The sequence below is a fragment of the Rhipicephalus sanguineus genome, chromosome 11 (assembly GCF_013339695.2).
Source record: "Rhipicephalus sanguineus isolate Rsan-2018 chromosome 11, BIME_Rsan_1.4, whole genome shotgun sequence".
NCBI lineage: Eukaryota > Metazoa > Arthropoda > Arachnida > Ixodida > Ixodidae > Rhipicephalus > Rhipicephalus sanguineus.
This window is the reverse complement of record NC_051186.1, coordinates 96,772,666-96,797,536: the sequence shown is the minus strand read 5'-3', so window position 1 is coordinate 96,797,536 and position 24,871 is coordinate 96,772,666. Positions and strand designations below refer to the sequence as shown.

General features: G+C 44.2%; 1 protein-coding gene and 1 long non-coding RNA gene across 2 annotated transcripts in view; both read right to left on the bottom strand.

Moving 5' to 3' along the window:
• The window catches only part of LOC119375247 (uncharacterized), a 44,893-nt gene extending 32,400 nt beyond the window's left edge, over positions 1-12,493 (bottom strand). Inside the window, exons 1-4 of the mRNA XM_049411214.1 lie at positions 12,426-12,493; positions 11,362-11,452; positions 10,358-10,478; positions 2,850-3,270 (exon numbers count right to left, since the gene is read on the bottom strand). Coding sequence (XP_049267171.1) covers positions 2,850-3,270; positions 10,358-10,478; positions 11,362-11,452; positions 12,426-12,493 — 701 coding nt within the window. The remainder of the gene's footprint in view (positions 1-2,849; positions 3,271-10,357; positions 10,479-11,361; positions 11,453-12,425) is intronic.
• A 4,171-nt stretch (positions 12,494-16,664) lies between these two features.
• On the bottom strand, positions 16,665-23,176 carry LOC119374543 (uncharacterized). Its single transcript, XR_005180212.2, has 4 exons — positions 23,055-23,176; positions 21,777-21,927; positions 20,609-20,701; positions 16,665-16,919 (listed from the first exon to the last, which is right to left on the bottom strand). It is a non-coding gene; the product is annotated as an uncharacterized LOC119374543 (long non-coding RNA).
• Positions 23,177-24,871: the final 1,695 nt, after the last annotated feature.

Here is a 24,871-nt window from a genome sequence, read left to right as displayed (position 1 = left end):
TGCAGGACGAACGTACGATTCCCTATCGTAAATCTGATGTCGTGGAGCCGGCTGATGTCGTCGCGCAGTTCAGCACCACTGCAGAGATTGAATTTCTTGAGTCAAGCAGATATCCAAAAGTGAACCATGAGTCCTTAATTATTTCATACGCTAACCATGCTGAAAATTTAGCCTGTGCTTTTATGATGACATTATAAACATCGTTTGATGTTGTGAATGTTTTTGCGGATGTCTCAGAGGTGTATCCTGTATTTCGTGTTACCCTCTGATATGTTAACGCCTATTAACGCCTAAAGACAGTAAAATATTTTGAAAAGGATTAAAACGAACACACACTGGTAGCTGGTGAAACCACCTTACCTCGCCACTGTCAACTTTCATGGCTCCCATGTCATTGTTTTATTCGTTGTATTTCGATGGGCGGCCCTCCTATGTAAGGGTCGGCTGTGGCAGGCCTGGCAATGCAACCCGCGAAGCAGTAGCGCCGTAGGTCCCATTTCGATTCTTTACATGTAAATTGAAAAGAAACAGCGCAAGAATGTTAACAAGTGCACTCTAGCTGACGTGAGCGATTCTCATTTTTGTAGGAGTGAAGGCAGGATGCGGTTCACAGGTTCATGAACATCCTAAGAACTCCAGTGGCCCATAGCAGAAAGCTTTCGTGAGTGAGTTTTCCTATTGCACCCCCACCTTCGCTAATGGTATGACCCGCATGATCATTGGCTCAAATATTATCCACGGAAAATTTCAGCGTAAGGTGTTTTTGCGAATACGGGCCCACATAGCCTAAAATCCGTGCGTCGAGCATTCTACAATTTCAACGCAATTAGTTAATTGTTAATGGGTTGGCTGCCATACGCTCTCTAAAATTACGGCATTGCAGGCAACGGTGAAAACTTACACCTCAGCGCCTTATGTTTATTTTAAGTGGTCAGAACGGAAACAATATAGGTGATTTCCAGTTAATCACCACGTATGCTGTAAAGCTCTTCCTTTAATGTTGACGGTTTGGTGAACACCCTGTATGTCCCCATTGTCACATTTTAAAGGCCTTTTAAATTTAAGTTTTAAGCCTAAATTTAGCTTCACTGGTGCTCTGGGTGAAACGTGACGCAAAGTACGCTCATTACAAGGCTCGCAGGCTCAAGGTTTGCCTAGCGCTTTTCGAATGGGGGCAGGCAATATAACAAAAAGCTCAAACAACTTAAAGCATCCCAATTATTAGCGAAGTGACGTTAAAAATCATAAAAAATGTGGCGTAAGGACGCAGTATCTTGTCCTGCAAATTTGCGGCGAAAGATTCAGCTTCGGGTTATCTTAAAGCAGTCTTTTGTAGACGCTGTCGCTCAAACACACTCTCCAAATTTGTTGAAGTGTATGAGGAATCCTTACCAACTAGGTGAGCTTTCTATCATTGAAATTTTGGGGATTATTGTGTCATAACTAATGGTACAATTTTATTATCGTATATCAGCAAACAACTGAACCGGACAAGCACTACAGGCGATTCCCGAAAATAAGCAAGGAATTGTCTCTTTTTGCTATATACGCTTGTGTAGAGATACAAGCGAGCATGTGGGCATATCATCTGCACAGTACTAAAGCAGGATTTTGTTGCCGTAAATGGCTTAATCCCAAACATAGCCAAATTGTACCTTAACAGGGAAGTTGTATATCGCCAGGACAAATCAAAATTTGTTCTTTGTTTGTTTAAAAAAAGAAAAGAGCAGCTCCGCTTCGAGGACACCGATGAAACAGCAAAGTTGGTGGCGTTCCCTTCGTCAGGCTAGGCCTCTATATTTTTTGCAACTGTTTCAGATAGTTGTATCATTCTTATTTATTAACACACGTCTGTTAAGCTTTGAGGTGGTAGTATAGTTCTATTGCATCTTGACCATACCACTCTTATGCAAGGTTTATTAACAAAGAAACCTTCACTTAAGATGCTCCGATATGTTGTATCACTGCTCTTTATCAAATACTCTTTGTTAAGCTTTGAGGTGGTAGTATAGCCACCGCCTTATATAAGCACAAAATATCTCGTGTCGGTGGCGTGACTGTGGAAACGCGCACACCACTTGTACGGCTAACTGTTGCCTTCTTCCTTTTTGCTGGAAGTTGTTTGTAGTAGGACTTACGCAACTTCTGTGGCACGTACGCGTATAGGAGGAATATAGTTTTCTGATGCACCGCAGGGATTTCTGTGGCACATGCCCGTTTGTTGGGCTAATTGTTGCCTTCATTTTTAGTGGAACAGTGGTGTGTAGTTGGATGTACCCAATCTCTGCGGCGCATACCCGTTTATAATTCCCACAAGCGCTACCACGGATCCCGAACAGGAAAAGCTCGACCAAGAGCGGCTTTGCCCTTAGGACTCCTAGCGAGTATGTGCAGAGAAATTGGGGAAGCCACTGTACTCACCACCGGTCCACTAAAAATGAAGAAGAGCTTGCACGAGTGCTGAGCGACTATAGAAATAATGAAAGAAAAAGATAGGCACGCCATTGGCTGTGCCGTCAGCGATGTCATTCTCTCCGCTATAGCCCATTGCTTGTGCCAGCAGCTGGCAGCTTACTAAGGGCCACGCTGGTATCCAATAACGCAGAAAGACTAGTGCGCCGTTGGGATTGACCCATTGATGAACACCGGGGCCGCACAGTTTCATTGGTTTCAGTTTCAGTTTCGTTGGTTAACCATCTGTACGGAGTATATGGGCGGTGATTGCTCTTGGTCAGATGGGTTCCAATTTGCTATGTAATTACGCTGTGTATATAGCCAACTTCTAGGCTACGCCTGCAGACTCAGTGCCCGTATTGTGCTTATCCAATTTGGAGAAATTTACTGCTCACCCATCTAGCTGAAAATTCCAGTATGAACCGAGGGCGGGTAAGAATGTCAGCGGCTCCTCGTACCGCATGTTGTTGCTACCACCGAACAGTGCCTCTCCGTTATCCGTGTCGTCACGACTGAAGTACAAGCCAAGCCGTGGCTCCGCGATGAGCCGCTCGCGCACCAGGGTGCCGAAGAAGGAGCGGGAGCCCTGTTCCAGTCCAAGAACGGCGTTGGATGGAGTGCCCCAGAAGATGTCCTTCTTGCCGTCAAAGTCACCGATGCGCAGGAACGGCATTCGTGGCACAATGACGCCGGCCACTTGCTGTCGATCCCATGACGCCGTCCCGAGAACTGTGCCGTTCCCGAAGGGCGCCGAAGCGATGTCCACGCCGTCAACGTGAGTGAAGGAGCCGCGCGGGTCGTACTTGTCGCGATCACCTACGTGCGAAGATTATAAACACTGTATTAGCGTCTTCTATTGGGCTGGTCCGTACACACTGATATTGAACGAAGAAACAGTCGTAGAACAAGACGAAGACGACAGTGCATATACATGCATGTGTCCTCTCGTCTGCTTCTTCTAGCGCCGCTTCTTATTTGAAAATCAGTATGAGCCCATCCGTGTGTAAGAGTATAGGAGCACGCCAATGAGTGGCGAAAACTGCATTCGCGACACTTCCGTCACGTCATCTGTCATTTACAGCAGCGCTACGCCCAGGACGCATATCAGCCTGAATCGGCGGCTTGTCGATTTTCGTTCTCAAATATTTGCACATTGGCACAGCACTACAGGCATGAAATTATTGCAATGGTGCTGCTATCAATGTTAGTGATTGTTCGAGTTGATGGACCCATACTAAGACCATGATATTGTCACGGGGTCGTGACTTCGAGAGAGGCAGCAGTCGGCGTGTTCAAGATGAAACTCTTTATTTTGGCTGAACTTGTGGTCGGGAAACTGAAAGTCAAACTACAGCAATACACAATGTACGCTGATAGCACGGAACAGAGCGTCAGCTGTCGATAAAACTGATCTGAAGCAAGGCGTGTCGGCATTTTACATGCGGCATCGAACATTCGAGCATTATCGCTGGTGGCCGCGTTAGATCCAGAATAACTTCAGCTGCGCGCGTTTTCGCGCTGAAGACTATAAGAAGATTCTAACATAATCTAGAAGGTTCCCAGACATTAGGGCGTGGCTTGAGCAGGGCAGCGGCTACGCGTGCAACGGGCTAGTCACATAAGAATAGCAAAAGAAGCGTGCGTGGCAGTATAATTATGAGGGACGCCGCAGTGAAGGGCTCCGGAAATTTCGACCACCTGTGATTCAATTACGTGCAGCTAATCCTAAGTACGCGGGCCTCAAGCATTTTCGCCGCCATTGAAAATGCGCGCGCCAGAGCCGGGATTAGATCCCGCGACATTCGAGCCAATAGTCGAGCAGCATAACCGCTAAGCGACCGTGATGGGTAAGACTGCGATCAAGGTACAAGCATTACTGCAGAAGAGAGCTTTGCGTAAAAAAGAGCAAATTAGGAGTCTGCTGCACAGCCGTAGAGATACTTAAAGGGCACTTCAACTTCGCCTTAGAGAGTGGAATGTGATAGCGTGATCAGGGCCCGTTCGCATCTGCTTCTCGTTCGCTCGGAATGCTTCGCTTCTCGGCGAGCATCTCAGCCGCGCCAAGAGGGACTGAACGCCTGTGCGCGTGGGATTGGTCTTTGTAAACTCTCCTTGGGCGCCTTCTGCAAGTACTATCGCGAAGTGCCCACTACGCCACATAATTCTCCGTTTTGCGAAGTAGCGAGCTACGAACCATGCGTCTGTAGGACACTATGCGTACATATGTAGCAACACACCTTATTGGTTCACTGGTTGATGATGATGGTGATGCTAATGATGATGAAGAATTATGACTGAGCCATTTGTAATAGGTAGGCAGCTTTGAACCACCCACTTGATCTTTACACAATCCACATGGGCTAGAGCCTCGTTCTAATCTGCGCTTCGGACACGCAATGATACATCTGTTACCATGACTATATATTCAACTGAAGTAACGTATATATATGTCCCTTACCAGTGTATTTTCGAGCACTGGCGTGGCTCTGTGGTAGGATACTAGACTGCCGTGCCGAACACAGGCTCCTTAATGTGGCACTAAAAGGCGTATGCCAGTGAGCAACAGCCAAACATATTTGCGGCTAGTAATGCGGTTGGCGGCGCGTGATGTAGATCGGGATTATGGCATCTGCTTGCAAGGTAAGTATGCTTTTTGTAACAGGTATCGTTTTGGAGCATATCGCTTAATGGGCGCCGTGCATACGTTAAGAGCCGCCACAGTCGCGTGCTGCTTCCAGTGCCAAAGCGGCTACGGCAGCAGATTTGGCGGGATAATGGAGCAGACGACGCAGGCGGCGGCAAGCCACTGCGCCGTGTTTTGGTGCTTCGCTTGAGGCGTTTTCTTTCCCGTTTGCTTCCAAAAGACGTGAAATTGTTAGCAGCTGTCAGAGAACGTAGCGTTAGCGCGTGTGCTCCTATTTCGCCAGACCTCGTCTATCCTCAGGCGAACGCGGCAACATAAAATGCATGAGCTGCATTTATGTAATGCACGAGGGAAGACAACGGAGGTGACGAGCCCGTTGAGCGAAACTGCGCACGTTTAACGCTGGCATTCTCACTCACTAAACAATCACAGCTTACACCCCCGGAATAACGCGGCAGCGAACTCAGTGGGAACATGAAACTGGCGATACCAGCAATGCACTGTCACGGCCGCTGAATCAAAAATACTCTTTCCATCGAACGGCTATGGCACTGCATTCGCTGCGCGGACTTTACCAGTGCAGCCGAGTTCGTCGTCGCGACTCGTGTTTTGCTGCCATGGCACTGCAAAGCGTGCCTCTTATTATTACGTTTGGGTAGCGAGATCTACGCGATATAGTTTCTTCCTAGGAGCTAATCTGAAAAAGGCAAGGACCTCCTCGAAGCGAGGCACGTTCATGGTGTCGTGGAAGAGGTGTTCCTCGGCAGACCAACAGTCACGGGCAAATGAACCCCCCAGAAAAAAACAATACCCCATCTATTCACAAAACTTACTTTTCTCTTCGAACGAGTGCGATCCACCGTTCACGCCAATTCCGTTCATATTCTCTAAATTGAAACCGGTAAAAACCCGTGCCCGGATAATTCCTGTAGGTGTTATTGCACCCAACAACGCAGCAATTATTGCTGGAGTTCGGCACTCCTACGAACAGCGCAACTGGCACAAAACGAACTGCCCGCGACAATAGGGAAACCAATGTCAAGTTTGCGGCGCGACGAAATCGCCGCACTGCGGTTCTGTCGGAAAGCTCTGGAGTGCCTGCGCGGCCGACTCAGCCCCTTTCACGGTAGCGCTAGCACACGTGCGCACGCGTTCTTCTGTAGGTGCGGGTAACGGGGGGGCCGTCAGCTCGGCACGTTGAACCGAGAGGCTTGCTGTGCGAAGCTGCGCATTTCCGCGATGGCAGAAGCGACCACGCGGAAGCGCAAGCGAGGTCCGAAGTATTGCGGTTTAGTGGCCTGCGGCAACAGTGCAGACAACACCAAGGCAAACGATTCACGTGTGAGACTGTATCGGTTCCCGGGCGTGTCGCACCAGAAATAAAGGCGGCAAGCATGGATAGCTGACAGCGCTGTCTCGCCTTCTATTTTGGCTGTCTGAGTTCATCGCTTTCGTTCGTTTCGACTACCTCAATCGGTAAGTAACGCGGCGCATGCACGCAGCGACTACAGTAATGATTACTCGCTGTCTTCTCGCATAGTGAAAGTGCAGTTGCGGTTGTAGGTGAAGCAACTTTGTGTTTTGATTCTCCGTGTGCGTGAGACCTACCGTCGTTGTTGGACGTTCACACACGCGTTATACCGTTAGCGTTGCGCGGTTGAATTCAACTGAACTCGACACATTGTGAGAAGTTCGGCGCCTGCAATTCACGCGTCGGGAAGGCTGCTTTATCACGCCGGAACGGACGCCTGTGCATTTTCAGCAAGCTTTGTCATCGTTCTGCAGGTTTCCTTTGTTTTTGTCACTTCATTAGGGTGATATATATTTAAGCCGCTAAATATGACCGGCACTTAATACATGCTTTGCAGTTGCAACCTTGAAGTAACCAACCTCTGACTTTGTGCGATATTCTAGCCGCGTTCGCGCAGCAGGTTTTATACGCCTGTCATGTCGATATTATAAAAAGAGACTGCAAGCATAACGCGAGAGCCGAAAAAACGAGGCGAGCAGTTGATCTTGCTTCACCGTGGTTAAAGCCCAGCTAGCTGCCTCGCGTCTTAACTGGCGGGTGATTCTCCAGCGGCATGGAAGACTTGACTCTAACCTTCTCAGGAAACAGTGCCATGGCCGTATAATTTCATTTTTTTCGCACGCCGCAAACCTTTGTTCACGAAAGTACACGGCTGCTACTGTAAGCATGCTATATCAAAACAACAATCATATGATTCGTAGTCCGCACCTCAGAACATCGATAGCGTGTACGGCTTCAGTGCGGAGTGCATGCGGACCATTATCCATCTTTAACATGACAGAATGAGGCTTACCTCGAGGTATACGTCCTACACGGTGTAATCGCGACTTGGGAAATTCATTTCGCTTTGAGTCGGGCGTTGTTGTCGTCGATCGTCTGCTCTTCACCGTTAACGTGATTGACGAGCCTTTCTCATTTTACCAAGTTCGCTTTTCGGAAGTTCCAGTCAAGCTTGAAGATCCTTTTGAAGCCGCACTGCAAGCGGCACATTGTGAGGCGCCTCAAGTGCACCGCGAGAGCTCCGCACGTGCACAGAAGCGCGCGGCAACGCAGTGGAGAGAAGGGAAAACGCGCGCTGCTTACACACCAGTTTCTATTTTTCTGCCAGAGATGGCGCTGCCCGTCAAGAGCAGCAGCGCCGCTAAGCGCTGCTTGGGAAACCTATACCTCGCGCCGTCACAGCGGGAGCGTGGAGCGAGCAGCGGTGCAATCGCGGCGCGATGTTTTATGCTATATTATTCTTCTCGTCCACCACCTGCGGCTGACTGATCGCGTTGATAACGCGGACGGACGCCGCTCTGGTCACTGGCCAAGCGCGAAAAGCACGACAAGTATAGACATCGTAAAAAGCCATCGTTCCTCGCTTTCACCCCATTGCGAGCGCGTGAGAGCATCCCGCTAAATCTGCGATTCTTGCCGCTAGGGACACCTTCGCTTGGGCAGCGGCGTTACGTCTGCACGGAACCTATACTGCCGAAGATGCTATCACATATTATAGCAACGTCTCCAAGAGGAAACTGAATCGAAAAATATGTAGTGTGGTAGCACTATACAACAGATTTTGGGTATATACAAATCCGATGCATGGTTGCGCCGTGCAGCGACTGTCTGAGGACAGCCACAGTTCACAACGTTGTACTGGCCTGTGTTGAATATGTCTTTTTATTGATACAGGAAACAATGGTAAGGTAGGTTGTGTTAGAACCGGCTATCCCAACATCAAGATCCTGATAATAAAAACACACAAGAAAGCAAGAAACAACAAACGAACAAGAAGAGAAATATGATAATGAGAAGCACTACCTACAGTTACGATCTCGGGCGTATCTACATCTGAGGGCGCAGTTCAGTGGCAGGGTGGTTCACACATGACCGCGGATAGAGTATGCGCAGATAGTTTTCATGCACTTACACATAAAATGACTGCAAGATATATCCATTAACGACAAAAAAAAAACGATCCAGGGAAGCAAAACTGTCAATTACGAACAGTTCAATAAATTCGTATTCATCAAGAATCCACGAAGAACACCTGCTGCAAGTCTCCGTTTGTCCTGGTGTCGACACAGTCTCAGTAGTATGCCCATTGTGAGAGGTCTTCTACCAAGGCTGTTCAACCGATCACTCAATTGAATGCGCTGTTCTCTGTATTGCGGGCATTCCATAATGACATGCTTCTTTGACGCATTCCGATTATCACAGTGGAAGCACTATGGGGACGATGCAGGAGTGTATCATGCGCATTCATCGCTACTAGAATATTACTTCGTATTTTGCACATGCGTAAACATAAGGGAGGTTCGCATGGTACCATTAGCGGTGAGACCTCAGAAATAGTTACTTCCACGTAAAATGGTGCAAACCCTAAATTGGTTACAGAAGAAGAACTTATCTGACGAAAATTGCCGCAGAATTTTCGTTGCATAGTATGACATTTGTTGGCACTTAACAGCCTTTAACTTTCACAGTGATGCATTCCTTCTCGCGTTTGTCCTCTGAGCGTAGTTTGGCGCGCAAGCGGAGCTCATCCGCAGTCGAAGCGGTACTCACGTAATGCGGGCGCCCGCAGCATCGAGCGGCCGCTGCTGTGGGTTTGTCAAGCAGCTGATCGTAAGACAAAGCTTGCTGAACCATGACACCTGGCTGCGCATTTGTTGGTGTGGAGCTGCTGATTTGTGATTATGTCACGTACAAGTATTTTTAACAACTTATATCCGAGTTCCCAGCACATAACGAACGACGCGGCCGCTAGGTTGGCATGGTCACATTTTACGCATTATAACTTGTTAGCAAACAAAATAATGCAACGTTTTTTTCGGCAGAATGGTAGAAGACATCCTTGACTTCAATCAGAGGGATTTAAAAAAAAAATAAAAATGGCCCTTTTGAGAAAATCATTTTCAAAGTTCGGCGTTTTTGGTAAATCACTTACGTTTCAGCCCAATTATCGAGTAAAACGGAGCACGATAAAACCACGTAAATTATTTTAAAAGAGAGCGAAAGTATCAAAGCTAATATGTACCGATTTTGATTATCCTCACTTTAGCTTGCTTGCAGTAATAAATTCCTGAAATAAAGGTATTTTGTGCCATTTGCAAAGTTTGTGATTTTTTCGTTCAAAAGTGCTTCGACAAGCAAGGGAAATATTAGACTCATAAGATTGTATTTTAACTTGTTCTTTAAGGGGAATAAATATTGTGACGAAAGTGTGCACCGTTTTTTCCCTACGTGCGCTCAAAATTCAGAAATCGAGAAATTGGCGGAAAAGTCTTTTTTGCGGCCAAAACTTGTATATTTGTTTTCAGGCGAACAAATTTTTTTTCGCAAAACTAACTGCGAAACCATTGTTCTGGGTGTAATGCCTAGAGCTACAGCAAATTGCATCAAAATCGGGAATGGTGACCGGGACCTCGTGTTCGATCTTATCTGGACACACCCAGCTACGACATTGCTGTTTGAGTCCAGCTAACTCTCACATCAACGAAATTTTTTCATGAGTTTCATTCAACCTCGTTCAATTGAAGTTTCACTGTAGTGCGGTAATTGGCGCGTCTAATAGGTGTGTTCATGTATTCTGATTACCGTTATGGATGAGCTTGCGGCAGCAGATATGACATTCTAGTGTACACTTTATTTTCCTCTTTGCCTAGTGCAATCAGCTGTAATAAAACCGGCTCTTCGTAACAGTTTGCGTTGTTGGGGCATAAATTACAGCACAATCTACTCACGGCACAGTTCCAGATCCGCTTTGCAGTTTGTGGAGAGCACCCAGCTGGCACCAGCCGTATCAAGCGCTGCTTTAAAGGATTGCCACGGAGACCCAATGTTCAGGTCGCAGTAGTACTGTAGCTGCGTGGCGAAATTTCATGTAAACAGTGGGTGAGAACGTAATTGCGAGTTTAGTTTATTATCAATAGATTGTGCTATTTGCTAGATGACCTGCTAACCGATTTTGTATCTATGAGATTAAATGAAATTTAAAAAAAAGAGCACAAACTTGGTGCAAAAATACTTCAATGCCAATTGTTACAATAACAGCGTCGTGTAGTTCACAAGTAGTTTTTTCAAATTGTATTGTCAAAATAATAACCAACTACTAATTATTCCTGAAATTAAGGCTGTACCTTTCTTCATTATATGCTCTTATGCACACTTATTTCGTGTCGTTATTGTAAACAACGCTTAGTAAGTGATGGTAAAATACATCGCTTCAAGGAAGTTAACATGTGTCTTACACACGCTGCGTGCTATGTAAGGCGTTATTTTGGTGATGTAGCATTGGAATATTCCATCAGTGGTAAACTCTGATGAAAGTCGGACCACAGTTTGAAGCCGTTTTGAAATTAGATACGTGCTGATCAGTGAAATATTTTCCCGGTTTACGTGCCAAGGCCACAATATGATACAGAGCTTTGCCATATTTGGGGACTGCGGAAGAACTTTGACCACCTGGGGTTATTTAACATGTGTGATTTGTGGCGCAAGCTACTCTGGTCTATACTCGCTGCCTTCAGGTGTTCCCATGTGATACAGCTTTACTGAACACGCTTATGTTTACTTCATATTCGGAATTGTAGATTCAACAGTAAAGCGAGACGTCTACTGCCATGGCGCTGTACAGTCTGAAATAAACGTCATATGAACATTTAGAAATTTGTCACGAAGTGGCAGTGAGCCTCACTGCTTACTCTAGAAAGAAATGCTGCCCAACACACATATTTTAGGAACTTACGTTGTTGTAATTTGTAAGGGGCACTGCGAATACTCCAATGCCAGGAATCGCATTTCTTCCTCGGTCGTCGGTTTGACACAAGCATGACCTGCTTGAAAACAAGACACAGCCTTGAAACTAAGGCGCTAGTATCGGCAGATTGCTGCATATCAGATGCAACAGCAAAAAAACACCTCATCTAGTCCATGTCTATGACTCCAGCTTTACCAGTGCTTTCAAAGGAACTCCACCCAAAAGATATTAATCACGCTACGATTTCTCAATTTGACGGATCTTGGTCACAGATTTTAACAGCGCCACCTGCTGCTATTGTGCAGCGTACGTCTTTAGTTATTCGCGCTTGTCCCTGTTTATCTCTACCCCTGTATCTCCCTCTCCTTCCTTTTTTTTCATTGCCACACACCCTTCCTCACACCTTCCCTCCGTGCAGTGTGGGTGACTCTAAGCAGCTGTTGTTGCTCCCTCTGTCTCTAGGCATCTTTTCCGCTTTGAGTCAATTCTGTAACGATTCAGTTTAATAAATTATCGTCAAATTGTCTTATCTTTTGGAAACCTGAGTTTATTTGCATTCCTCGCCGTCAGAAAAAAAGGGGAACAAAAACAATTACATCGCTCAACTGTAGTGGTGTTCATTTGCCTACATCACACAAAACTTCAGTCCATTGTTACATAATATGTCATAGTCTGCAGTCTTGAACTTGGAGACGCAAACTAACACCAGTGGTCTATCGTTGCTTATTGAAGTTACTTTGAATGACAACAATGCTTAAGCCGTATAATAACTGTTTCATTTCTAACCATGGACACCGTGATATTTGGACTGTGTGAAGGAGAACCACAGACGAAATATTGCAGACATCGAACTTTGTGTAGTATGCATTACAATCGCATAAAGCTGCGTCACCGATGTAATTGTACAGGAAACCACCGCGGAGCATGTAGTAGAAAGAAAATTCGGCACCGTACAATAACTGCATCTGTTAAATGGAGTGTCGCTATATGTGCAGCGGTATCTGGTGCTGCAAAGACTAGATGCAAGAGTCATAAAAGCAATTGCTACATGCCTGGTTGCCTTGCAGACGCAGATGCAAAAGAGCCCTACAATCTTGGCTGACAAGAGGTGGTTCACCATCGCTGCAGCCTGTTCCTTTCCTTTCGTCTGTAGAAGCTACGACTGCGCAACGTGTTTACCGATGTTGCTTACTGGTCCTTTGCGCTCTTCGTGGTGATGCTGCGCCACGCAAGAAAAGCAGTCGAAAGCGGTATCGCGTTATCCGAGCGCACAGGGCAGACTTTCTTCGCACTAAAGTTGCCCCTTGGGCACACGGTAAAATATCTAGCGAAGAGCAAAGCATGCCAAACATTCTATTTTCTATTTTCACAAATCTGTAGAATAGAACAGAACTTTCGCTTTAGAAAATGTCGACACCATAGTCCTTGTAGAGCATTCAATTACCACGCTTTGTATAAAGAGCTCATCAAAAGTACGTAAATATATACCTATAACAAATTTATGAATGAGATAACAGTTGCAGTAAACACAATAAATGTACCGTCTATAAATAAAAAACCATTTCGAATGCAAGTATTTAGCGATTGAGGCAACCTAGTTCAGAAAAATAAACTTTCCCTGATTTTTGAGGTCGCCACATTTTGGCGTACACGGCATTTTTTTATGAAAGCAAATATTCCCTTTTAGGCTGGCAATTTTTCTGTGGGGAATAGCTTATTCATGTATGATGACGCAGTTCACGGGTGGACCACCGTCCATGTGAGGTGGAATGCACCTGAAACGAATAATGGCAATAAATACGTAAAATGCTTGGCTGAAATGCTCCTGCTTTTGCTTGGTATAAGCTATGCAAGAGTCGTGTTGACTATTTTTAAGACCCTGGTAATGCTCTTTATTGTTACTTAGTACATTTTTCAACGGAAGAAGCTTGAAACTTTGTCTTTTTTTTTTGTTATAAAACGGTGCTGCATCCAGATTAAGCAAATGATACCTAATCCTTGGCACTCCTTTGTTTTCTTTACAAGGCAGATATATTCTTTCGAGCGCCATTCGAAAGAAACATATCCGTAATTCACAGCACCCGCCATAGATGTCATTAATGAAAGCTTGCTGAATTATCTCAGTTCACCTTTCTTTTCACTCTTTTTCACGAGGCAACGCTGTGATATGTTCAAAATAAAGAAGTCCTCGCTGCTAATGACCTCGTGGAGGCTTTTCTTACTTATCTGACACCTTTCCCAGCTAGGGCGGCGGAATCTTATCTGCACTGCTGAGAAAGAGTCCACTGTGCTTCTTCGAAGCTTCGCCAACACGTGATCAGCCGTTCACAGCGACGCAGATATTTTGGCTGCCGTGCGAAATTTTGCACTTGAGTGCAGCGTTTTATATATATATATATATATATATATATATATATATATATATATATATATATATATATATATATATATATATATATATATATAGTATTGTAAACAACGCTTAGTAAGTGACGGTAAAATACATCACTTCATGGAAGTTAAGATGCGTCTTACGCAAGCTGCGTGCTATGTAAGGCGTCATTTTGGTGATGTAGCATTGGAATGTGTCATCAGTGGTAAACTCTGATGAAAGTCGGACCACAGTTTGAAGCCGTTTTGAAAATAGATACGTGCTAATCACTGAATAATTTCCCGGTGTACGTGCCAAGGCCACAATATGATACAGAGGTTTGCCATATTTGGGAACTGCGGAAGGAAGAACTTTGACCACCTGGGGTTATTTAACTTGTTTGATTTGTGGCGCAAGCTATATATATATATATATATATATATATATATATATATATATATATATATATATATATATATATATATATATATATTTCTAGTACGACGTCCCGCGCAGGCAGAGCAAGTCGTTGCCCTGGAAGGAATTCTTTTTCTGCTCAGGTATTTTCTCGTTTTTCTCAAATTGCAGTGCCGTTTCTCGGTTGATTTCCGCTAGGACCACTACGTTATTTCTTTTCGAAGGGTGGATACACCACTTCGACTTAGGTAACTGCGGTTTCCAGAAGGATTCGAACTCATGGCAACGTGTGCAAAGAACATTGAGCCATTCGCTTATTCGATACCACTACATAACCAGGAACGTTCTTCAGAAAGAAAAAGGAACATTGAACCTCAGAAGTTTTAACCGGCAAAAAGCATTCGATAATATTAGAGACAACACATTTAGAATAAATTTCTATCATAATTGATAGAACTGTTGGCTAAAGAAATTGTAACATTTTCGGGATAGGCTTATACTGGGTTATCACAGCAACTTCAGCGGACAATTTCTGGAGATACAATACTCAACGGTTATTTAGTGGTTAGACCGACCACGTTTTCACCAGGAGCTCCGGAAAACGGGCCATAGATTGTTTTTTTTTTGCGATAGCAATTATATGGACAATCTCGGCTGGTTTTTGTCCGTCGCCGTCATTCACCGTATATGTATAAATATATATATATATATATATATATATATATATATATATATATATATATATATAAAAGCCCCAAAGAAAATTATTCAGAAAAGTGCTTCCTAGGCGTGGAATCGAACCAGGGACCTCTCGCTCCGCAGCCCGTGGTGCTAGCCACTACGCCACGAAACGCCGATCCTCCAGGAAGCTAACGCCGAGCGTTATATACACACCCTTTACCGCTGGCCGGACTCAGAGACGGCAGGCGCTTATAACCGTTTCTTCATTGCCAGCGAGATGGCGCGAGGAGCGCAACGAAGCTTACTTCGCTCGCTGCAGCGGCCGCGTTTGCGAAAGCAGCGCGCTGTTCAAACAGAAATAAGTAACAACTGCGACATTTAGTTCGGGCTCGTCTTGTGTGTACCTGTTCGTTCATTTCGTGCGTCCTGCTTTATGTTTCAGCAGTGCGCTTCAAGTATCGAGCTGTGACGGATGATAGTTCGCGCTCGTCCTGTGCGCGTTCTTTTCGTGCGTCCTTTGGGCTCGAGCGACACGCTGGCAATTTCTAGCTGCTTTCCGTTCTTCGCGTTACACTCCAATTTGTTGCTATCTCATTCATTGCTTCGTCGTTGCGGCGAAACTGTGACTTTTTTTCTCTCTCAATAAAAAATAATGTTGTGAAGTCGCCTTTTTACACAGAACATTCGGGTACCATTTACAGCTTTACGCTCCAGTTTCGTATATAATGAAATATTCAACCAAACATCTGTAAATGCAATTCAGATGGCGATACAGATTTACCGCTACGTAGGAAATCAATTGAACGCTGCTTTTGGTGCTGAAGGACACCAATAACGCGTCTAATTGATGCAAATTGAATAAAGTATTTGGCAGCAAAAGTTGATGATGGGTCTGCCCATTCGATATTTTCGTTAATTACATTTACGAGCCCCCAAAGTTTAGGGCATTTAGGGCGATCCATTATGGTGGGCTACCGTTAGGACCTGGGTGCCCACGAAGGTACCGTACTGTACATCGAGGTGCAAAGCGACCAACGTGATGCTAAGTGTCTGAACAGTGCAAACCTCTTCTTAAAATAAATATAATTTCAAATTGACTATAACTCCAGACTGAGATACACCCCTGATAGCGTGGCATTTACTGAATGTTCTTCTTCGTTTTATAAGCTATAATTGAGTGTTTGAAAATTTGTCGTCATATGTCGTAGAGCCGCGAGAAAGAAATGTTTATTGCGTATCAGTGGGTTTTCAGTTAGTAGACATGTCAACGAAAGCACTATATTTTGATGAAAGAGCCAGAAGATGTTATAGAATTAATATATTTAAGTTTTTTTTTCGGAAGTTATAGTTTTTTCTACGTTCTTGTCGGCGGCAGACCTTTTATGAAACCTATTAGGTAAGCGCTCTGCATAGTCTCAATATTAACGCCTTCTTCACGGTCGTTTTATCGTGTGCTCCTTTTCAACCATGCGCGAGTTACTTTTAAGGCATTAAGACAGTATCATAATAAAAAAAAAGCTTCCTGACTGGTAAGACAACCACTTTCAATCTCATATATATTGATGGAGTAAAGGTTAGTTAGTTCTGTAAAAATACCTTTCCTTTACTTTCACAATTATGCCCACAGCTCTAAGATATTATTGAGAAACTACCTCGCGGATGATTAGCCGAAGATGCACTTACGCAATAGACGTAGACAAGCCTCCCTGCCAAAAGGCTTCATCCAAAGGGCAGAGCACGTATGTGCCGTGAAAGCTCACGCACAGGCAGCTAGACTTCATGTGGAAGACTACGCGACAAACGAGCTTGTAATGGCAATTTATTCAAGAATTGAAATGCACTAGGCCGTGAAATCACAACCCGAAAATTGCGCTGTCCGCTGTGCTTAACGACGCTGTCAAGGCGAGCGTATAGGAGCGAAGCCCACGCGCCCGTGGCCCCTCGAATTTGAGGGAGCTTCGAGCACAGTGTAGGTTCGCCGCAGGAAAGGAATGCCCAAATGCCATGCGGCAGCGTCGTCTCCCCTGTAGGCCGTCTTGAAAGCGCTATATTACTTAGTTCCAGAAGGTGTGTCGACCTGAGAGAGAAAAGATATCAAAAAAAGAGCGGACACGAAAATGTTGCGCCGAGGTTATAGGATTCTTAAAATATTAACGTATTGGTTTGGGAACTGCATTGTTATCCCTTTGCGACACTGTGTCCACATTTGTACACAAGACCTGCTTTTGTAGTGGCAATTAAAAGACAACGAACACGGAGTTAATGGCAAATTAACATTGTTGTTACCTCGAGTTCTTACATATCGCGGGTAAAATAATTGGCCACGCACAATCATTTTGGTGATGAAGGCAGTACATCTGAAATGCGACGCTCGGCATGGGGCATTTCAGCAGGAATTTTCAAATACGATGCATATGGACACTCTCTGTGCGTTGGCGCCGGCGTTCTGTACACACACACACACACACACACACACACACACACACACACACACACACACACACATATATATATATATATATATATATATATATATATATATATATATATATATATATATATAAGGAATGAAGAAAAACTACGACTTTCAAAGACTTTGCCACTTTGACAAAGTCTGGTCCACCAGAAACGTTAGTGAAAATATACAGTACCGAACCAACGAAAGTCGTAGTTTCTTTCCTCATTCCTTATTCTATCGGGGTCCGCGTGATTCTTTTCCCACTACTATAATATATATATATATATATATATATATATATATATATATATATATATATATATATATATATATATATATATATATGGCATGAAGATAGATGGGTACGGTACGATAGATCAATGAAAGAAGAACGCATGTACGAAATGTGGTTGTGACGAAGCCTGGCCCACCAGCCGAAACGTTAATAAAACCAGATTTCGTACGCGCATCCCTCTTCAGTCATATATATATATATATATATATATATATATATATATATATATATATATATATATATATATATATATATATATATATATATATGCGTGTGTGTGTAAATGAATCACACCGAAAAATAGTCCAGAAGAGACTTTTTTCAGAAATGTGCGAGAGGCATTCGAACCTGCGACCCATCAATCCGGCTCTATGTTTTGACCTACAGCGCGTGGTAGCCCGTGCTCGCGCGCTTGTCTCTTAAGGGTGGTTCAACAGATTGCTCATAGTTTCGTACATGCTGTGCTTTCATCGTAAATGTTGTGCTGAAATCATAGACCGGGCAAATGTGCCCAATGCTAGCAGAAATTGTCGCATTTTATTCACACGAGAGACAGTTAGTAGGAAATGGTAGCATGGTGTATTTGTTTTCAGAATTTTATAGTGTATGCTCTAAGTGAATGAGTCGACATTTTTTTCTTTGCCGTGCTCGCGAGGGGATTGGAGGTCCACTGTAGGAGAGGTGAGGATGATTATTTACAAAGTCACAACCTTGCATTTGACTGTCAATTTTCGGGAACCTATTGCACTTAATGTACCTTCGCTGCTTTTCTTCACTTTTATCAGCCTTCGCACAGTACTTATTGTGTTGTAATCGCAACAAATATAATTAAGTGACGGTAAAGGTCACACGTTTATTGTTTCATGCATATTTGTCCACTTATTCCAGTAACATTCCCTTTCCCGATTAATAATGTCGCTCTCGGCAAATATCTACGCTTGCGTTTCGTGGGTCTGCTGGGATGCGCTGGAAACACAGCCCAGATATCGCAAGATTACAGCAGAATATGGTAGTCTAGCTGCAGAAACGAAGTGCTTATGATTGCTTGTAGCTTGTTGCTGAGTTTCGTGCCTTAGAGCAAGTTGATATAGCTCGAACTAACAGTACTAAGAAAAACGTCATTACAGCTTTGTGCCTTAAAGCAATGGAAAGGTTTACTTTTCTCACACATCAGCCACGGCCGTGGCTCTGCCTTACCATGCGAGTAACAATCCATCAGAAATTCACCGTACGTTTTCCTTGGTCCTGGATTTAGTCAAGAGATACATATTTTCACTTGCGTTTAAACGTCGCCGGCGTTTTCATACAATCAACCTGTCTGTATCAATCACAATTATTTTTGTTTGTAGGCTCTTACCCTCACTGCAAAAAGCCCTCCTTGGTGTTGGAAGTATGCTTACATAAATAAATATGTTTAAAGCATTATTACCTAAACAAATATTACAGGTCCGCACGCGGAAATTATTTCATAAGTCGCAATTCCAATATTCACAAAGCATCCTATAGAATATTACATGCTCTTTTTCTTAGAATAGTGCTTTCAAAACGCCACACTTGCTCTGTGATCGTAAAAAAGAAGCTCTTTTAACAGCGCAAGAGCGAAATGAACAGGCTTGCTTTGTCTAAAGAACTGTAAATTTCTTGCGCCAACAAAACAAACATATCGTGCAACGACGCAGTGATGGTTGAGTATGACAGATATGACTCGCCGCGAGTGGGGGGGGGGGGGGGGGAGGGGTGTTAAATGCGCAACTAAGACGGGTAGATTTCCATCAGTTTACGAGTTCATCTAGGCTATGCAATGTAACGATAAGGAAGCCGTCGTGAACGCGTCCCCAGAATTACCCTTCTTATTGATCGAGCATATGTAATTATTGTTTCAATAATATCCGAACCTATGTTCAGTTTCTTGTGTACGTTCGTTGTCACATTAATCATCAGGTGATATCGATGTGCTTTGAAGGATGTCGAGAAGGTGCGGTTGCTGAAAAAGAGGCAGTTAGTCTACCAAGCAAAATATTTTTGTTTCTTTATTAGTCGCATGAGACACGTGCGGCAGTTTTGCTCTTCTTCCGAAAACTTCCGGTTATCAAATATTCAGAAACTCTTGAAAAACTTAAAAAGGGTAAGATATCGATGGTTTTGGATCATGTTAAAAATTATATTGGATACGTACAATATGGGAGCATAAGTTAACTTAAGATAAGGGCCATTTAACTTTCACGGTGAATAATGAAAATTAGTAGAATCAGTGCATCAGTTCATCAGGACACCTGAACGACGCGTTTTTTTTTTTAGGTGGTCTTTGATATTCGCTTCGGCAGCGCAACGAAATACAATATTAATCCGAGGAATGCACAAGAGCACATGAACGCCAAGGCCTGAGTGACACTAACAGACGCTCAAGTCAAAGATTACCGTCGCCACCTTCTTTTTATTTGCTTATTTTTGATTAATTGTTTCTAGAAATACGTTACAAGTCCCCCAAAAAAGGCATCGGGTAAGGGGGTAATCTTTTTTCACGGTCTTCAAAGGTTTAAAGGTAGCACTGGTCCGCGTCGTTTTTTGTGTCCCCGTGTGAAAATCGCGCTGTTCCAATTTCGTGAAGCGACTAGCTACCCCTTGTATTTCTGAGACACCTTGATAAAATTAGGCCGCGCAACTTAGTTCTAGAAGCTAATGACTCTGCTGCACCTATATCCTTTCTTTCACTCACTCTCTTAGGCAATAAGCCACTCTAGCTCAAAACGATTCCTTCATTCCTTCATTCATTCCTTCGTTCGTTCCTTCGTTCGTTCGTTCATAGTATTGGCGAAGCAGGCGATTAATAGTAACTTGATGCAAGGAGACCTCTATGCTCATAAAATTATTTCTATCTGTTCGCACCCTACTCACTCGATTGTTTCGCCAAGTGTTGTTATACAGTGGCTTGAGTCAGAACTCAGACATTTGGTGATTCATGCCAGAGTCTAACTGGCTATTTCTTCAGTGTCCTCATGCATGAAGTTCGTACCTTATAAATGTAGTCTTCCGCCGTAAGGACAAACCTCTTGGTAGCAATGGTGAAAATGACGTTGGCGGGCCTGAATCCACAATAGAACTCGTACTGCGTTGCAAGAAAAATAACACCAGACTTTCAAGCAAAAAAAAACCCTTCCTCCCACGACAAAGAAAAGAAAGAAAAACGACAATATGGATTAATAAACGTATTACAAATGCATTGCGACATAATTGAAGAAAGGAGAAGGTAAAGACAAGTTCTAATTTTGAGCTGGGGTATTATATCACATTCTGAGCATCTTAAACCAGTGTTTGAAAGCCTTGATTAGTCTGGATGCGAGATGTCTGAACCGAGTACATCGCCCCGCCAGGGTGGTCTAGTGTTTATGGCGTTCGACTGCTTGTTTGAGCCACGTGTACTTAGATTTAGGTGCACGTTAAAGAACCCCAGGTGGCCGAAATTTCCGCAGTCCTCCAATACGGCGTCTCTCATAATCAGATCGCGGTTTTGGCACGTTAAAGTTGAACCAAGTACATCAGTGATGAAGTTAACTTCCATCCGTGCACGAAAGGGCAATCTCATTTTAAATGCACGCAATTTTCATTGATTCGCAGTAGGACGCACCTGCCCACCAACTTGCGTATGATTTGTATCGAATATTTCTTCTACATTGTTGCTCAGTTCCAAACTTCTCAAATATTCAGTATTATGTTAGTGAAGTAAAGTTGACAGTGGCTGTTTTGCATTTTACCATTATTAGGTAGCGCGACTGTTCTCCGTCTCTGGCGACGGCATACTAAGGTTCGGGGGTAAATATAAAGCAGCTGTTTTAACTAGGTAAATATGCAGCAACGTCATTGTGTGTGCCCATTGTTTTGTTATCGTAACGGTCAGATTCTGCAGCGATGCTTCATGTGAACAACTTTGAGAACGTATTTCCTCGCCCATTAAGGCAAAGAAAGTAGTCGGGGAGGGGGAGGGGAGGTCTGCAAAGTCTGTCTTTTTTGTTGCTCTGCAGGTCAATGAAATGCAGTGATAGTTAAATATTTGCCGTGGGCAAATCCCTCCAGCTAGCTACAAGCGGTGTGCCTTTTGCCTGTAGCTAGCTCGCCTGCTCATGTTCATGGAATTTGACATATGCGTGCTAAAACATGTGAAATTCACTTACTATCAAACTTACCCCTTCATTAGTGAAGCGCCCGCCGAGTAGCTCGTTGAGGCTATAAATTTCACGATATGGACCAAGAATAAATTTCTCCGCTGGAGCCAGCACTGCCGTTGACTGTGAATCTCTTGACGCGAAAATTCGGTTCACGCCAGCGTAGCTGTACCTGCGTGTGAGACATTATTGCAGCGCTTGAAAAAAATAAAAAAAAAACGTCATCACTTTCAATTCATCCTACAAATGCGCAAACATTTTCTCACTTGTTCACTAGCAGACAAGAAAAATGAAAAGGCCACTTAAACATCGGCCGAAGTAGTTTGCGCATAGGAAGACACTAGCCCTTAGGCTTCACGGCAAATGCGCTTCTGCAATGAAAATGGGAATAGCCGGGACGGCGGCCTTCTAGCACTTCATTGCAGAAACTTACTAGTGAAGCGGCTTTTTCTTGCCTTGCTAATCTTCAAATTTGTTTTGCGCCGTTAGGAAAAATAAACATCGCTCAAAAGCAGCACCTCTTTTGTGCAACTTTTTAATCGGTAATACGGGCACATGAAAAAGCGCACATTATTTTATAGCGACAGAGAAATAAGTACGCAACTAGGGAGCCCAAAGAGAGTTCCGCTTTAGGAGCCCTCAAATGTGAAAAAAAGGGGGTGGCAGGGAGGGGCAGACACTTTTAAACACAGAAGACATGGAAGAGAAACACGATACCTGTCGTCCACCCGTTGGTAGCACGAAGCTACAATAAAAAATCAATGAGACCTTTTCAAGAAGAGCCGCCTCTCAGTTGGTGAAAAATTCATCCTTGTCTAACATTTGATGCCTAGAAGACGCTTTTTCGTGGCGGTCGCTGTGAAACCCTAGCCAACCAGGAGGCTACTACATCGCATAGTAAGGGTGAATTAGTTAACCCGAAGGGAACTGGATCACAACATGGCGAGCGAGTTCTGCGAATAAATTGAATAAATATTTTGAAAGAGCAGACAGTTTTCTTGCGAGGAGCTGGGATCGTTGCGGCATCTGGCGGAGAAGATTTCAACCACGCGCTTCTTTCAACGTGGCCTCCGAGATCCGCTTCGGGCACCGCGACGAAACACTGTTAACCGAAGGAGTAGACCAGGGTCCGCGAGCGGCGACGTGCGAGTGCGCACAACCAGATACATAATCAAGAATAAGGATAGCCTCAATTTTTTGGTCTCTTCAGGAAATTATAAAATTTCTCACAGCTGCAATAGGACTTCTACGCCGGGTGTAAGGAATCGGCAGGCTTTTCACTAATTTCCTTGCGCTCACCTTGAGATGCGGAACTGGAAAGTGTTGAGTTCAGCGTCCACGAAGCTCAGCTGACCTTGGTAGTACTGCTCGTTGGCTCCACCGAACAGAGCCTCTCCCGAGACGTTGCTGTCGGCGCTGAAACAATCCCAGCCACGGCTTGGCTATGACTCGTGTGCGTGCCATATGAGTGAGTGGCGTGCGTGCCTAGTCGCAATCCGAACACGCCGTCGAAGGGCTCTTCGTTGTAGTTGTAAGCTCCGTGAACGCTCAAGGCATTGATAAAGCGTAATTTTCCAATTTCCACGCCACCTCTTCTTGACGTCGTCGATCTTCAGCGCTTTGACGTTGCCACTGCCGAAAAAAAAAACGTAGATATTGCTATCCTTCAAATTCTGTGGATATTTTTTTTTATCTCAAGGAATAAGCCAGTGTAAACCACACGCGCTCATGTACACTGTTCGTTGGAACATATAGCTATTATATGAACCGCGACAAATATGTATGCACCGAACTGCCGCCACGAGCGTGTTAAATTTTAGGGTTATTCAATGATACATTAGATGCTGCTTGCTTTTAGCTATTCAAGTAATATGCAGTATTGAAAGCACCAGCCTATTCCCACCTTACCGCATGAAAAAAAAAAAGAACTTGAAGGGACTTGTGAAATTCTTCACAAGTGAAATTGGGCGTAAGTAGTTGTTCGGGCTGCAGAAGGAAAATGAAAAGAGAATCGCAAGAACGAATACCTGAAAAAATGTATGGGGATACTAAATAATGGCAAGCTCATGGCTGACATCAGTTTCTGCAATCAAAGAGTGCAGTGCAGCTTTGCTTGGTTTCGGGTACCGAACGGACGTGCTGAAGCGACTGTTATGCATGATGTATTAATCACACACCACTGAAGATATAAAGTCGCTAATGCGACTAAATTCATTAGAACGGACTAAGTGCACTAGTAATAAAAAAAAGGTAAATCGACTGGTCAAAAGTAATTAGGCGCGTGCTACACATTGTACAATTTATGGCGTGGTGGTGCCTACTATAGGTAACTGTCTATGTGGCATCGCTCGAAATTCAGGAAAGGGTTACGGAATAGCCCAACGTATATTTTATATGGTGCATCGATAAAGTTCGTGACGCACCTTGCGCGTAACACAACTCTAAGGCGCTCAATGCTAATAACAATTTCGGCTGCTTTACTTGCCGAAACCACAACGTGATTACGCAGCACGCCGCAGTGGAGCGCACCGAAATATTTTTTTTCCACCGGGGTTCCTTTTAAGGCGCACCCGAATGTGGGCACACGAGTTGCATTTTGCCTCCATTGAAGGACGGTCCGTAGCTGGGAATCGAACCAGTGCCCTTCAGCTCAGTCTGACACGTTACCTCCTAAGCCTACCATAGCGGGAAAACTCGCTGAGCGACAAGGCGAAGCCAATAACAGATTTATTTGCGAAAATTTTCGGCAACTGCTGGTGAATTTTGATCAGTTGTCCGCTGTCCCCTCGACAAGACATGTTCTGTGAAATGGAAGGTTGCAATTTGTAGGGTCCTGACGCTTTACTCGTATTCATAACCGAGGCTTTCGTACACCCCAGTTTTATAATTGTAAGCCGAGAAAAACGATATTTCATTACAATTATCCAGGGTGCGCCGTGAGCATCAGGAACATTGCGCATGCTTCAAGCAGTCTCTCCCCTTCTGAAACTCACTGAGCCATTATGGGAGATCACCGTGTGTGTGGATGACTCGTTGGACTTGAATGCCTTGCGCCCAACTGCAAAACAAGTGAGTAGAAAAAAAGTAACGCGAGAGGCAATCTTTATGAAATCGGT